The 16,642-nt window shown below is 44.5% G+C and overlaps 1 protein-coding gene across 6 annotated transcripts in view; it reads left to right on the plus strand.

The window, feature by feature from the left end:
- The window catches only part of ATG13 (autophagy related 13), a 65,586-nt gene extending 50,027 nt beyond the window's left edge, over nt 1–15,559 (plus strand). For 4 of the 6 annotated variants that reach the window (XM_082271125.1, XM_082271126.1, XM_082271127.1 and 1 more), the window contains 7 exons: nt 3,151–3,261; nt 7,867–7,994; nt 8,080–8,200; nt 10,074–10,151; nt 12,394–12,501; nt 12,632–12,757; nt 15,256–15,559. In XM_082271125.1, the coding sequence (XP_082127251.1) occupies nt 3,151–3,261; nt 7,867–7,994; nt 8,080–8,200; nt 10,074–10,151; nt 12,394–12,501; nt 12,632–12,757; nt 15,256–15,333 (750 nt within the window). In that variant the 3' untranslated portion in view covers nt 15,334–15,559. The remainder of the gene's footprint in view (nt 1–3,150; nt 3,262–7,866; nt 7,995–8,079; nt 8,201–10,073; nt 10,152–12,393; nt 12,502–12,631; nt 12,758–15,255) is intronic. The other 2 variants (XM_082271129.1, XM_082271130.1) reach the window with 1 other exon arrangement.
- Nucleotides 15,560–16,642: the final 1,083 nt, after the last annotated feature.

The following is a 16,642-nucleotide window of genomic DNA, read 5'->3' on the forward strand; positions in this document are numbered from 1 at the left end:
ATCCCTGCTCTAGAAGATGATTGCAACCACCTCTGGGTTCTGCCATGTTCTGCCTCATTGCAGTCTGCTTTTAGCACAGGTATACTTTGTTGTGTGGACTGGGCCTTTAAAGTTCTTTTTTGTTGCATGTGATAGATGATGTCATAGAATTTTGTTTCCAATTTATAACCCAGCATGTGCAAATGATTGAATTATGTTCTGCTGGTGAGAGGCTCACTAATACCTTGCCTAGTGGAAAATGGTAAATTGAATAATGGTGGAGAATTTATTACCTGTTGTGATGCTGTGTGCGTTATAACATTATTTAGCCTGTGGCAAGCCTAGTATATCTAAAGCCTACATCAGTGGAACAATAAAAAGGAGCGCTCTCTACCACCTTTATTTTTAAAGAACAGCATATTATCTTTAGAGCTACAGGCACATTTGTTTTATGGAAGCATAAACTTGATTATTATCTAGAGCCATTTCCCCTCTCACTCCCTGCAAACTCCAAGCCGCATTCCTTATACACCTATTCTTTAGCAGATTTAGTAACAGTGACTGTTACTGACCAGCAATTTATTCCTGGTGCTTTCCAACCTAAAACAATGGAGGAGGCAGTAATGTCTGGCTCAGAGATTGCACAGAGATTCTACCCTAAGCTGTGGCTTTAAGCAGAAAGGACCAGGAAGCATCAGATGGCTGTTAATGGAGAAAGCCTAAACCCTCTTAAGGTTAATGATTTGAAATGTGTTTGTTTTGGCTGGTGGGAAGCACCCTATCCTAGAGCAGATGCCACAAAATTGACACCATTGTTAGCCAGAAAGTCTTAATTCTCATTTGTTTTCCAAGGTAAGGGTACTTCTGCATCTCCCAGACTAAGCCCCACCAATGAACACATTTCTGTCCAATGATCGTGCCTCAGCTGCCAATAAATGCATACTTGTTGGATAGGGGAATTGCAGTTAGTAGGGCTTAGCCCTGAAATCAAGGAATTTGTTAATTTGTAAATTCTATTGAACTTGGAGGAGGGTTTTCTATCTAACAAAGGGAAATGCAGGCATCTTGTGTCTGGCCGTGGGCAAAATGTTTTTATTTTTAAGATTCCCAATGACTGACAGGATCACGTTAAACAACTCCACCCTAAACAGTTCACTATTGGGTGGAGGGTAATTATTCATGTTTTATGTAGAAAGATGTGCAACCTCTGGAGATGGGACATTCCTCCCGTTATCTCTTCCTCCTGCTTGCACAGTGAATGTCAGATCTGAAGCTTGTTGCCTTCAGTGAGAATCCACTGGACATTCTCCCAGCCAAAACAACTGGAGCCATGGAGTCCTGGAACATCACAGTGGTAGCAGTGGAGAAAGAAGTGCTGGGAATGTCACAGCGGCTGCCACAGAGTGAGGGGTGCTGGGAATATCCCAGTGGTAGCAGTGGAGTGAGTGGTGATGAAAACACGTAGGCGGCAGTGGAGTGAGGGGTGATTGGAAGGTGTGAGGGGCGATGAGAACGTGTAAGTGGCAGTGGAGTGAGGGGCGATGAGAACTTGTAAGCGGCAGTGGAGTGAGGGGTGATGAGAATGCGTAAGCGGCAGAGGAGTGAGGGGTGATGAGAACGCGTAAGCGGCAGTGGAGTGATGGGAATGTCACAGCAGTGGAGTGAGGGGTGATGAGAATGTGTAAGCGGAAGTGGAGTGAGGGGTGATGGGAATGTCACAGCAGTAGAGTGTAGGATGCTGGGAATTTCACAGCGGTGGAGTGAGGAGTGATGAGAATGTGTAAACCGAAGTGGATTGAGGGGTGATGGGAATGTCACAGCGGTGGAGTGAGAGGTGATGAGAAGGTGTAAGTGGCAGTGGAGTGAGGGATGATGGGAATGTCACAGCAGTGGAGTAAGGGGTGATGAGAATGTGTAAGCCGAAGTGAAGTGAGGGGTTATGGGAATGTCACGGCAGTGGAGTGAGGAGTGATGGGAATGTCACGGCAGTGGAGTGAGGGGTGATGAGAATGTGTAAGCCGAAGTGAAGTGAGGGGTTATGGGAATGTCACGGCAGTGGAGTGAGGAGTGATGGGAATGTCACGGCAGTGGAGTGAGGGGTGATGAGAATGTGTAAGCCGAAGTGAAGTGAGGGGTGATGGGAATGTCACGGCAGTGGAGTGAGGGGTGATGGGAATGTCACGGCAGTGGAGTGAGGGGTGATGGGAATGTCACGGCAGTGGAGTGAGGGGTGATGGGAATGTCACGGCAGTGGAGTGAGGGGTGATGGAAATGTCATGGCAGTGGAGTGAGGGGTGATGGGAATGTCACGGCAGTGGAGTGAGGGGTGATGGGAATGTCACTGCAGTGGAGTGAGGGGTGATGGGAATGTCACAGCGGCAGCAGTGGACTGAGAGGTGATGGGAATGTCACAGCGGCAGCAGTGGACTGAGAGGTGATGGGAATGTCACAGCGGCAGCAGTGGAATGAGGGGTGATGGGAATGTCACAGCGGCAGCAGTGGAGTGAGAGGTGATGGGAATGTCACAGCGGCAGCAGTGGAGTGAGAGGTGATGGGAATGTCACAGCGGCAGCAGTGGAGTGAGAGGTGATGGGAATGTCACAGCGGCAGCAGTGGACTGAGAGGTGATGGGAATGTCACAGCGGCAGCAGTGGAGTGAGAGGTGATGGGAATGTCACAGCGGCAGCAGTGGCCTGAGAGGTGATGGGAATGTCACAGCGGCAGCAGTGGAGTGAGAGGTGATGGGAATGTCACAGCGGCAGCAGTGGAGTGAGAGGTGATGGGAATTTTACAGCGGCAGCAGTGGAGTGAGGGGTGATGAGAATGTCACAGCGATGGAGTGAGAGGTGATGGGAATGTCACAGCGATGGAGTGAGAGGTGATGGGAATGTCAGAGCAGCAGACACTGGGATACGAAAGCTGGTATAAACTTTTTAAACTTGGTTTGATTGGCAGTCTTACGGTTTTTGCTCTATTTTTTTTTTTTTTTTCTGCTGCCCAGCAGTGTGAGTTGTGGAGTCATGTGCACAGCCTATAAGAGCACAACTTGCATTACTGGAGTGATCAGGGAACCTGGGAGGGTGTTAAGTGCTTATTATTAATCTTGGATAGACTTGCAGTTGTTCCATCTCTTTATTTCTTCCTTCCTCCTTTCTCTGTCTCACTGTCTAGCTGTACAGTTCTCGCCTTTCCTATCAGCCGACTGTCCTTGGAGCTGGATCCTCTGAGCCGTGCTACCCAGTGGCCTTAGCTGCTGGAGTGAGCGCTACCCTTCCACACCAGGTAGTCCTCTGCGGAGGAGAGGGGCACACTGCGTGCATGGGGCGAGTGAATGGGCATCTCCACGCCTGCCTTTTTATTGGTAGGGATGAAAAGGGATGTTTTTCTTTTGAAACAATGTTCTGTAACCATTTTCATGGCACCAGAGGAATGCAAAGTTTTGTTTTGCCAAAGCCTAAATACTTCTTTTAAGTTGTAAATCCTTCATATCAGTTTTCATACCATTTTATTTTATTTTTTATCCTTTTGAAAATGCTTTATCACTAGTCATTACACATAACCCCAATAGAAACCTATAGTGAGGGAGTAGGTTGACTGTCATCGCTGAGCTCATATTCCTAAAATACTAGTTTTCCGTCAGTCATGCTGATCCAGTGGCTTCAGTATGCAGGTTAGCGGACTTCATTTTTTTTACTTCCTTGTTTGCATGCTTGTTCCAAGTCAATAGGATTGAGTTACTAAAACTAGTCTGCAAAATCTGGTGCAGCTGTGCATGATAGCCAATCCGCTTTTAACTTGAGCTTGTTCAATTAATCTTTGACAAAAAAAAAAAACCTGGAAGGTGATTGGTTTCTTTGCAGAGCTGCACCAGATTTTGCACTCTCCAGTTTTAGTAATTCAGCTCCCCTGTCTCCGTAAGTACTAAATTCTGGTCCAAAACAACTATGCAACTAGTATTTTCAGCAGGAAGGCATCAATGGCAGCCTCCCTGTTTCTCTCACTACAGTTTTTCTTGAAAGAAATTGCGGTCTGTTGATTTCCATGTAAACAGAGGTAACATTCCTGCATCATGCTGCAATTTTAAAGCAAAATGCAAAAAAAATTAAACCTGATGTGAACAGACAAAAATGAATAATGTTGCACATATTAATTTTCTTTTCTGCCTTTTTGAAGAGGAAAAACAGAAACCTTTGTGCAAGTACCTTGTATACACACCTTCCACGTCTATGTAAGGTCACAGGGGACATATTTGGTGGATCTTTTATGTGAATTAATTCACCTGTGAAACTAACTGGAAGTATAGAAAACTGGACCAGTTGGCGGGGAGTAGATAATATTGGGCCCATGTTCAAACTGCTGAATTTCTTTTTTTTTTTAACAGTGGGGGGAATTCAATAAAGCCGCTGCACCAATTTTCTGGTGTTAATCCCTCTTGTTAATGCATTGCACCAAATTCATGATTTATCTGCAACACTTTTGGCTCTGACAGGGACTCGTGCACCAAATTCATGTAGATCTACAGTGTCAAACAGGGTAGAAACTGCGCTAACGACCTAAATTAAATACAAAATATCAAAGCAGCAATTATTCTGTGAGATATAGCACAGTCCCAAATCAAGTATTCCTATACTGAGTTGCACTGTTAATAGGCTTGAAAATGAATGCCCCAAGCACCAGTGATATGATGAAGTCCGAATGTGATGAAACTATTTTTTGACAGTACCCGCATCATCCACCACCTTGTAGTGTGTGTGATCCTTCTTCAACTATCACTTCCACCATAAACAAAGTACTCCCTTACCAGCTTGCACAGACCTCCTATCCCTTTAGGTCAGTGACACTTTTGACTTTAAACCCAGTCCAGGGCCTTTGCACCGTCAGGGGAACCTCTTTGGACATGTAGACCAACCATCCAGGAGGCGTTATCGCAAGAGATCCCCAAATTATAAAAAGCTCACCATAGCATAAAATCCTTAAAACTTTATTCAAAGTATTGCACTTCAAAAGCAAAGGTATATTCGCCTTAAAAACAAGCATTCTGGCTGGCCAAATTAGCAGCAACCTGTCCTTCCGGGACTCGAAGATTGCGGTGACTTCAGCAATTCGCTCCGCCCTACAATGTGCCACTTTAATGTTGTGGTGCAATGCTGCACCAAATACAAAATAACATGCCAAGAGTTCATATGTTACGAAAGTGGAGCTAATTAAGACCAACTGTCTTTTGATGTACAAAGAGAGAAACTGGAGCAGACAGATTTTCCAAAAGTGTCTCTCATGAGTTCTAAAAGTAACTCAGTACAGGTTCTAGACCAGGGGTGTCAAACTCAGTTTCATCGCGGGCCGCATCTGCATTATGGTCGCCCTCAAAGGGCCGGTTATATCTGAAAGGTTAGATGTCCAGAGCTCCCTACGCCCCCCTTACACCCTTACATGAGATGTCAAGAGTCGCCCACCCTTTCTTACATCACAATGCACCTCCTTACCTTGTGCTGCTGCCAGGAAGAAGATGCAGGTGGATCTGGGAACAAGTGCAGGGTCTGAAGGAGAACCAGGGGAGGGCTGGAGTCAGCTTCAACAATCTGCTGAATGCTGAGACCAGAGGGGGGCAGAGGCAAGGTGGTGTTGCGACTGCACATAGAGGTGCAGGATCTGTAGGAGGAGTTCTGCCCTCCTCTCTGCTGCAGACTGCTAAAAAAGGGGGTGGGGTGGGCAAAGACAAGCCTTTCTGCAGCTGCACAGAGGAGTGCAGGATTGGGCAAAGGAGTTCTGTCCTCTCTTCTGCCAACTACTGGGACAAGATGGGGGCAGAGACAAGGGGGGTGCGGCAGCGGCGAGAGAGGTGCGAGGGCCATATGAAATGGCCTAGGGGGCCACATTCGGCCCGCGGGCCTTGTGTTTGACACCTGTGTTCTAGACAGATGGATGAATTTGGCTCATTCTGCACCAATTTTAGAATATGAGAGACACTTTCACTAAATCTCTCTGCGCCAGTCTTTATGAATTCCAGGGAGTGTGTTTTACCCACAACAACCTGATTCTCTTTTTCATTTTCTTACCTGTTACTTTACCTAGAAAGGTGGGATCTGATCAGTGGTTGTGAGCAATAAAGAAAATCCTAGATTACCAAGCTGAACATTCAGTAATAAAAATGTTATAAAGCATGTAGTTTGGTTGCAGTCAGCTACATAAAGGGCTGGGAACTACAGTTCTAGCCAAAAATCAATTTAAATCGGAACTCCACCCAAAAGGGGAAGTTCCACTTTAGGGACTTGTCCCTCTCTCCTCTTACACAATTGGCACTTTTAAGCGGGGAGGAGCAGGTACCGGATTTTGACGGGTACCATCTTCCGACTTCCGTGCGGCGCTCGTCAACAGAAGTTCTCCTCTCTCCTGCATTCTTCTGGGCTCCTACAGGTCCTGGAGGACTGCATTCACCAGTCAGGATGCGCAGCGCGACTCGCGCTTGAGCACTGGGCACCCGGCTGTGAAGCCGCCAGCTATCACAACCAGGTGCCCATAGTGAAGATGCCGGCGCTGCCGAGGGAGGACGCAGGATGAAGACGGCTGGGGTAAGCTGTTTTTTAAAAGTCAGCAGCTACACCTTTTTGTAGCAGCTGACTTTTATTTTTTTGATAGGTGCCTGAAGCTCCTCTTTAGGTTCAAGGCTAAATACATTCTGGTTACATTAAAACAAAAGATGTATAAAATCTTAAAGCAGTTTTTCACCCTGAAAACAAAAAATTAAAAGTCAGCAGCTACAAATACTGTATCTGTTGACTTTTAATAATCGGACACTTGCCTGTCCAGCAATCCAGCGCTGTCCTCACCTGAGCCGGCTCTTCGGGAGACTTTGAGCCCAGGCACTGGCAGGTTTACTTTGGCAAACTGGCTGTGACCGCTTTCAGCTTTTGTGAATGGTCCCGCAGTTTTCTGGGACTTGTGACATGTTCCAGAAGGCTGCGGGGAACTGAGGGGGAGCGATTGTCTGCTCAGATCACTTTACCCCACAAAAAAGAAAGCGCCAAAACTTAGAGAAGGAAGGGGGAGGGGACACACAAGCGTAGCTTCCCCTTTTGGGTGAAGGTCTGCTTTAAGATGGCCATACACAGCGTTTTGTGATCGATTTGGATGCGAGCAATCTGTCATCCATTTGAATATCAAGCAGTGCAACAGTATTGTTGCACATTTTGCAATCGACTAAAAAAAAACTGATTCTATCGGTGATTAATGTAAATAATCTATTCAGAATGGCCACTGTATCAATTTGAATTACAGATCTCCTGAAACACAAAGATATTTGTATGATCTATTGGAAGGTATCAACAAAATTCAGCCACCGCAGATCATCTTTGCAGTGTTAAAATTAAGAGCTCACTATATTGATCGAACAAAAGATCTTTGGTTTGCCATTTTAATTTAATTTGATCATTTTTGTTGTACTGAATTATCAATTGTAGGGTTGCGTTTTTCTAATTTTTTTTTTTAGATCGCAAACATTGCCTGAGTAGAAAAGCCTGTACCCTGCCAGCATGCTGCAGAGAAGTACCCTTGCTCTTTGTGGGGAAGCAGTGGCCTCTCTGCAGAGATCTGATTCATACCCCCTGCTGAGCCCGACCTATAGCTCTGCATTTTGAGAGCTCTAGCTAGCAACAGGAGACAGACGTAAAATTGTCAGAATTTAAGAAATCCTCACTATTCAAAATGTGTACCTGTTGGAGAGACGTCCAATGACTTTTGCCTTGGTATGCAGTAAATCTCAATAGGAACACTGTCAGTTTGATAGAATATACAATGTTGTCCTGCTGTGTAAATGATCACACCCATTGTGTAGTAGTTAGAGTTTAATTATAATTAAAGTAGGATTCTAACTCTGGGTCCCCCCTGTAGATGATGGTACCAGGAAAAGAGGGCGGATTGCCCAACATCACTGCCCAGCCTGCACATGGTACTCAAGCGGAACATGATCGGGGTCTCCTGACTTCACCATCTAATGTAACGGGCACCACTTCCAGCAGGTACATTATCATTTTATAGGGGCAGGTAAGTGGTGAATTCATCATTTTCTTATTTCTTGTGCTCATTCTGGCCTGTCATCCACAGTGAAGAAGCTGACACCCCATCTGGAAGCAACACTGCTGGACGAAGCAGCTCACCAAACAAGACTCCTCATGTCCTCTTCACCCGCAAAGTAGGGGCCTTTGTGGACAAGCCCTCCCCGCAGGTGAATAGAATAGTATGCTTGGTGTGTTGCTGTCAGTTACCTAGACTTTAGACCAGGGATCCTCAAACTGCGGCCCTCCAGCTGTTGCAGAACTACACATCCCATGGGGCATTGTAAAACACAGACATGACTAGGCATGATGGGAATTGTAGTTCCTGAACAACTGGAGGGCCATAGTTTGAAGACCCCTGCTTTAGACTAAACTTTCCATTTAGTAGACCGCTACACACACAGTTGAAAAACCTATATGCAATGGTTTTACACTGTAACCTACAAAACTCTGCCACACTTCATAACCAGAAAGTTGCTTGCACCAATTCCCGGTTCATCTTTACAGCTTCTTGTCACCTGTCTGCTAATTCGATAGGCAGTTGGCTGACTGGAAAGTAAAGCGAACATGACTTAAAAAATGCAACAACAGTGCTGAAACCATGTGGAGCCCCTTGCATCCTAAAAATCACCCCCTTCTACATCCAGGTTATATACGAGGTCTCAACTTCTCACCCCCATGGTATGGGGGTATATCAGCAGATTTGGTCTGTCGAGGACCTGGCAATAGGCTGATCCTAGGATAAAGGGCGCTCTGTTGGAAAATATTGATTAATGTGAAGATTCGAGTTTGGACCTCCTGACCAACACAGTTGTTCCCTTGGGAACTTTGTAGACCAGGTCAGCTTAACCGCATGTTATAAAGTGAACAGTGAGTTGACATACATGTATTTTACCTGTACTCTTAGCTACCTGCTTGGAGATTTTTAAAGTAGTTGTAAACCCTTCCATATACCCAGTAAAGGGACTGACCTCGTGATACAGAGATGAAACAAATCCTCCTATACAAATCGTACCTATTTATCTGCAGCTGTCTGCCCCCCCTACATCCATTCAGTGTAGAGTTCAGAATATAAACAGGATCACAGGATCTTTCAGCTCTGGAAAGCTGAAGTTACATCAATGAGAAGAGCTCTGAGAGCTGATTGGAGAAATAAGACACACCCCCTTCACACAGTAACCGAGCTGAGGCTGTCAATCAGACTGTGCCCTCCTCTGTCACCATTTTTTTTTCTTGGTGTCAGGAAAACTTGTCAGAAGTGACTCGTTCTGATAGTAGAGGAAGGAGGCAGCAAACAGAAATGACTACGTGCTCTGGATTTGTATGCTTTGTTCATATTTCACGTCTGAGGTTTACAACCACTTTAATGGTTTCATTTTGCCTGCATTACAACTTACTGATAGTCCAGGAAGGGCAGTTTTAGAAGCAAATGCTTTGTTTTTTCTTTTTGTGAAATGGGCAAACATTCCAATTGTGTGTCTGTGCCTTGTAACTTGAATAAGTGTTGTATTCCCAGTCACGTGATCACTGAAACAGTCTGTGAATAACTCTGGTGTTCATATCTTGTATTGCTCTCCATCCTGTCGGATAACTTTTCTCTATGAAAAATGGATGCTTGCCCCCAAAAAATGAAAATAGGCTGTGACTCTGGGTATGTAATTGAGACGATAGGTATTGTGCATCTTTTATTATCAGGCCATGATTTTTTATGTGGACAATTATTAATGTTTTAAATCATAAGTAAGTGGTGAAACGTACACGTTGCTGTGTAGTGTGTGACCTCAGATCCCTGCCATCTGCTCAGAGTTGTAAGTAGCTGTAAAGCATGTGCTTTAGGAGGCTATAGAGAAGAGAGGGCTGCAGATAAACGGGTACATCTTACGTAGGAGGATTTGTTATCTTCACTGGGTATATGTAAGGGTTTACAACCACTTTAATGTACAAACTGACAACTCCAAAGGATGCTTGTAAAAAGTGTCAATTGTGCCAATAGTGAAGTGGTTAATGCTGGATGACCCAAAATGGGTTTTTTTCTGTTCCCAGGTCACCTATGCCAGCACCGATATTCCTTTTGCTGTGTTTGTACCCAAGCTTGCTGACCTTGAGGAGAATGACCCCATGGTAAGTTCTTATTGCCTAGACCACACAGCTAAAGCTGTGTATAAGGTACAATGTAGTGTACTCCCCCCGTATGTATCACAGTCCTAGACAAAAATCAAAGTAACTAGTAAAAGTCAGACTCCTCAAGTGCTTAACTAGTCAGTTGGCATGGTAGGGGACCACTGAGAATAGAAATGTTAAAAGTTAAAAACTGAGTATAACATGTATGACGAGGGCAAGCTCCAAGATTCCGTCATTACACGAAGTTTGGACTGGGGCTACCCTTGAGTAAATGTGATGATAGTATTTTAGTATATGCATTTTATGATCAAGGTGGAGATTGTGACATCACTGCCCCTCCATTCCACCTGGTCCAATCAGAGAAAGCCTTTTATTTATTAAAAATACAAATGCAAGGTGTTATGTAAATGGAAATGGTGCTGAGTGAGTGACCCCTTGTGGTCAGTGAGGCAGCTGCTCACTTAGAACCTAAGCAGGACATGGTAGATTGCAACTATCGGTGTATTAGCACCAGCCTGCAACTATCGGTGTATTAGCACCAGCCTATCACCGTAATTTCCCAGCTTCCCCCGTGGTCCCTCAGGTGTGAGATCTGCATACTTACATTTCGCCAAGCTATACCAATGTAAGTATGCAATATAAATAATTCCTGATCTTTAGCAATGAAGGAGAAATCCGACACACCACCAGCTGCTAGGAAGATGAATCCTTTATTAACATACGTCAAAGAAAGGGTACAGAGATAGACGCGTTTCACACTTTCAAAGTGCTTGTTCACTACAATAGGAGCATCTGGCAGTCCACAACTTAAGTGCACACCCAAACGGGCTACCGCCCATAATTGATTGGCTGTCAGATGACTCTAGCTACAAACATAGATATTAAAATCCTATAGATGACTTTAATCAAAACGCAAAACAGACAACATATACAGTATAAAAATACAATGTATACATGTTAAATATACACACAAGGGATACTCCCATAATAATAAAAAGAAAAAACACAAAAATATACCCAGACACCAAGAAAAGAGCATATATGGAACAGAGTAAAGCCTCGTACACACGCGTCAAAATTTGGCTGGGAATTTTCGTCCGACCGATCTGCCGATTTTCGGCTTGTTAGTATGGTGCTCTCGACAACCGACTCCGACTTATAGGCCGAAAAAATTCTGCTGTGCAGGCTATAAAATTTTTGTCCACCGTCAAAACACGTTCGATTTTCGTGCAGTCAGTACAGATTTCGACAGGGAAAAATCTTATGAGCAAGACTTGGCATGCTCAGAGATGAAAGAACACAAAGAAAGCAATCCAACACATGACATCACTTCTGAAGTAGAATTCTGTCGTGCGGGAAAATTCGTGTGCAGTCTAGAGCACATTCCAACCAACAGACACCACTCTGGACAAAAGACGAACGACCGGTCGGGGGAAATTCGTTGCGTGTGTACGAGGCTTAACATTGTATCAAAGGTTGTCTACAAAGTATACATAGGATTGCAACTGCACAGAGTATGTATGGCATATGTGCTGAATGTAGACATCCAAAAGAGAGAGACCGCACTCAAAGATGTTAAATAAAAATCCTTAGGACTCCTTTATTCTCCATAAATCCAACAGACAGCAGACAGACAGTGCAATACACGGACAGACGTGTCGGGTTGACGCGTTTCACGATAAAAATCGCTTATTCATAACCACACAATATGTGCTGAATGACCAGAAATAACATAGGTCACACTGTTGCGTCCAAAGCATCCACCTTTCAAATGAAGGGTAAACAGTATTGAAAAAAACTATAAAAGCATATACAACCCCATAGATGGAGTCGATCGTACATAGTAAAACACCCTGACCATGCTATCCTACATCTGCGGGCGGAGGCCAGTATATGTTTAAATACACCTCCATTTGAATCCAAGTCTATACTGAATTTATAATAAACCAATATTGAAAGGAAGGGAACGATACCAGGTGAAATATATATATATATATATATTCGATTAAACATTCAAATAAAAAAGGAATATATTGATTACTACTGATCTTTAATAATAATAATATGGTTTAGATCCTCTCCAGTTTTCGTATTTCAGTTGCGATGATTTCAGAGATTGGTTTACCATCATTCTCTCTTCAGTTAGATCCCTAAGGAGAAAGTGAGTGAGTGGAAAGAGAATATGACATCATTCTAATTCTGAGAGTATCCATCTTCCACACTTCCTGCCTTTCCTTTGTAGGTGATGTGTCCTGACAGTCCCGAGGAGGTGTCACCAGATGCCCGAAGCTTGCAGAGTTCCTGCTCCAGCAGTGAGGTTCCTCAGGATGACTTTGTGATGGTGGATTTTGTAAGTGCTCATTGACACAGCATGGTTAGAGTGCCCCAACACCTGCTGAACGGCATGGTGTCCACCGAATACGCAACTAATACAGAAAATATCGATCCCCTTTTTCCATTGGTTCTTTTTTCTCTCTCAGCGACCAGCCTTCTCCAAAGATGATCTGCCCATGGATGTTGGGACTTTCTACCGGGAGTTTCAGAACCCGCCGCAGCTGAGTAGCCTCTCCATAGACATCGCTGTGCAGTCAATGGCAGAAGATCTGGTGAGGACAGACACTTATTCTACAAGCCACGTCTGATGGTTCTGCCTGGCTGGTGATGGATCTACCACCTAAAATTGTGTGTGGAACAACTCCTATTCCAGGAGGGTTCAATAACACAAGAATCCTCCGAGTGTCCGGTCAGCAGGCAGTAGTAGTAGTATTTAAGACGTTGTAGTCACTCCTTGATATGAGTATGCAAAATAAAGCAAGTGAAGTCTCCATGAATGGTTTAGTGATAGATGACCACCTTCAATGGAGCTGCCACCTCTTTTGGGGAGAGAATGTGTTTTTTTGTTAGGTTAGATCATTTTGCTAGTGAAGGGCAAGTCCTACTTGGGACGTTTTTTTTTTTTTTTTTCCCTACTTTAGGTTTATAAGGTAAAAAGTTTTGATGAAACTTACATTTGCTGCCGCTCCATATACAGTTAAAACCCATGTTTGTTAAACATTTTACCTGCACTAGAGTTTGCATCACAAGACCAGTTGAGGAGAATTACAGACAACCCTGCTAGAAAGCACAGCCAGGTCCTGGCTCTCTCCACACAGTACACTTCCGAGTGGTTAAAGCTGCTCACTCTGTTTTCACTGCACACAATGAGCTTCCCATACTGTGCTTGAAGCAGAAGCAAGTCCTATAGAGCAGTGGTCCTCAACTCCGGTCCTCAGGGCCCACTAACAGGCCAGATTTTAAGTATTACCTTGGGGAGATGCAGACTAAAGTACTGCAATCACTGAGCAGCAAATTATATCACCTGGGATGTATTTCTGTTATCTTGCAAACCTGGCCTGTTAGTGGGCCCTGAGGACCAGGGTTGAGGACCACTGCTATAGAGCCTGCCTTATTTCCTGGCTGCAGGGATGTCCAGCATCCCTAGCTCATTCCTCTGCAGACCTTCTGTGTCTGGCCAGCCCCTTTCATTCACTAGATATCCACTCTTTTCAGTCATGGAAGTTCTGCATCCCTTGCGGACATTACTTCATGCAGTCTGCCTTGGAACACCCACTATTCAACGAATATCCTTCAAACATGGAATTTCGATATTTGCATAACTCCTCCCAAGAGCCAGCCCACTGCTTGCATCAGAGTGGAACGTTCTTCAGAGGAGTACTGAGGCAGAGTGCTGCAGTGTTTTCAAAGAAGCTATGTACAACATCCTATCCACCCCTCTCACCAGCCATGATCTATCTGCATTTCATAGAGAAGCACAGACACCCAGGGATGTCACTGGGTCTACAATTGGGTATCTAATGAAAATGGAAAGCAGGAAGGGTCAGTGAAACCTTCAGTTAAAATGAAACTGCACCAGTTGTGCAGTTGGCATTTAAAGACTAAGGGGTTGATTTATTAAAACTGGAGAGTGCAAAACCTGGTGCAGTCCGTGCATGGTAGCCAATCCGCTTCTAACTTTAGCTTGTTCAACTAACCAGTTCAGGGCTGCCCTATAGTAGTTTACCTGCTACAGGGCGGCACCTGCGTGCCAGATCATGTAACTTTACACAGCAGGAGCCACGGGCTCTATGTCCGCTGACACCCACTGATCATGAGGAAAGACACAGAACGGAAGGCTGCCTATGTACACAAGGAAAATCGCCTTTCTGCCAGGAGGGAAGGGATGGAATTTGTGTCCCTGTAAAGCAAGGAACACATTCCATCTCTCCCCCCTAGTAAAAGCATCTCCCGCAGTACAGTAAAACACTGGCTAGGAACACTGTTAACCCTTTGATCGCCGATGTTTAACCCCTTCCCAGTCAGTGTCATTAGTACAGTGACAGTGCATATTGTTTTTAGCATTGGTCACTGGTTCCAAAAAAGTGCCAGAATGTCCGCTACAATATAAGCTGCTATAAGCCGCTTATCGCCGCCATTACTAGTAAAAAAGAAATAAAAATATCCCATCGTTTGTAGACGCTATAACATTTGCACAAACCAATATACGCTTAATGGTATTTCTTTTTTTTTAACAAAAGTGTGTAGCAGAATACATATTGGCCTAAATTAATTTAGAAATTTGATTTTTTTATTTTATTTTATTGGATATGTTTTAGAGCAGAAAGTAAAATATATTTTTCAAAATTGTCGGTCTTTTTTTGCTTATAGCGCAATAAAAAAAAAATACTAAAAGAAAGCTCTATTTGTGGGGGGGAGTACATACATTTTATTTAGGTACAGTGTCGCATGACAGCACAATTGTCATTTAAAGTAACGCAGTGCCATATCGCAAAAAACAGCCTGGTCATAAAGGGTGGGTAAATCTTCTGTTAGTCAAGTGGTTAAGCTTAGACAAAAAAAAAAAAAACCTGATAGTTGATTAGTTTCTATGCACAGCTGCACCAGATTTTGCACTCTCTAGTTTTAAGAAATCAACTCCCAAATATTCAGATTCTTGCAAAAGCCCAAACCCCATTGGTTCTGCTGACTGGGGGCTTTAATTTTCATGAATATAAAAAAAGCCATGTCCCAGCGTGCTTAAATTTTTACCCTCTGCTTTTCTCCACAGGATTCCTTGCCAGAGAAGTTGGCTATGCATGAAAAGAACATGGAAGAGTTTGATGCTTTTGTTGAATCTTTACAGTAAGATGAAGGACTCTGACCTTGGGAGGGGGTTCTGGATGATCTTCCATTGCCTGACCCCTCTGCTATACTCAAACACCTCCCTGTTGTGCCCTGTCCTGTAATTCATTAAGGAGAACCTTCCAGTCTTCTGTAGGGACACCCTTGCAGCCTGGCTGCTGACTTTAAGCTTTGAGCAGTGAAACATAGCAAAGCTTTGTACAACTTGCCTTTGTATGCAGAAAATGGAGACTTCCTAAAACAAAGGTACAAGAGCCAGGTCCAAGAGTTGCACTGCTGGACACGGAGGCTACATGAAAGCCAGAAGACTGAGAGCTGTAATGGTGTACTGGCCTGGCCCCTAGTGATCGGAAAAGCACCTCTTATATCCTTGCAGTCTATTCGCTGTAAATATAATGTTGCAGACTGCCCTGCACCTTACATGACACATGTACCATCCGCACTACAACTGCCCCTCCTCCATTTCTTCTCATTTGTTTTTTCTCAGGTATACCAGAAAATGTTTTTTTTTTTGTCCAGTTCCCCCGAATCCTCACAAAGTGTAGCATATCCATGTTAAATGACAATGCTTTCTTCTCTATGCCCCCCCTGACGAAGGCAGACCATAGATGATGTGATTTTTCTTTTCTGCAACCATGGGTTGCAGGAAAAAAAAAATTGGTTGATTTCCCCATCAACATGGTTAATGGGGGAATCCCTCCCACAGGGCCATTGTGTTCTCCCACGGGGTGGGGGGGGGAGCCGTCCCTGCTGGGAGAATACATTAAAGCGGAGTTCCGCCTCCTCCACCCCCTCCAAAAGTTAAAAGTCAGCAGCTACACATACTGTAGCTGCTGACTTTTAATATTAGGACACTTACCTGTCCTGGAGTCCAGCGATGTCGGCACCGCAGCCGATGTTTCCATCGGCTGTCAGGTGCCCCCGCCACCATTACCGGTAAGGGAACCTGGCAGTGAAGCCTTGCGGCTTCACAGGCGGGTTCCCTACTGCGCATGCGCGAAGCGCGGTGGCGGAAGGAGGAGGGAACCAAACTTCCGAGGGACGGCGCCGTATCCAAGAACTGGGGAAGTGCACCTGTCAAAAACAGGTACCCGCCCCTTCCCCCTGAAAGGTGCCAAATGTGGCACCGGAGGGGGGAGCAAACAAAAGAGTGGAAGTTCCACTTTTGGGTGTAACTTCGCTTTAAATATTGCTAACAGCTATAGCCACTGGCAATAATCGCCTGTAAAAAATACAACGTGCTGGTTGTGCCCAAGTCGATTGATGAATGGACTTGGGTACAATCAGTCTGCTGGTAGATGGTTTGAATCTCA

This window comes from Pelophylax lessonae (assembly GCF_965119305.1).
Source record: "Pelophylax lessonae genome assembly, chromosome: 10".
Classification (NCBI taxonomy): Eukaryota; Metazoa; Chordata; class Amphibia; order Anura; family Ranidae; genus Pelophylax; species Pelophylax lessonae.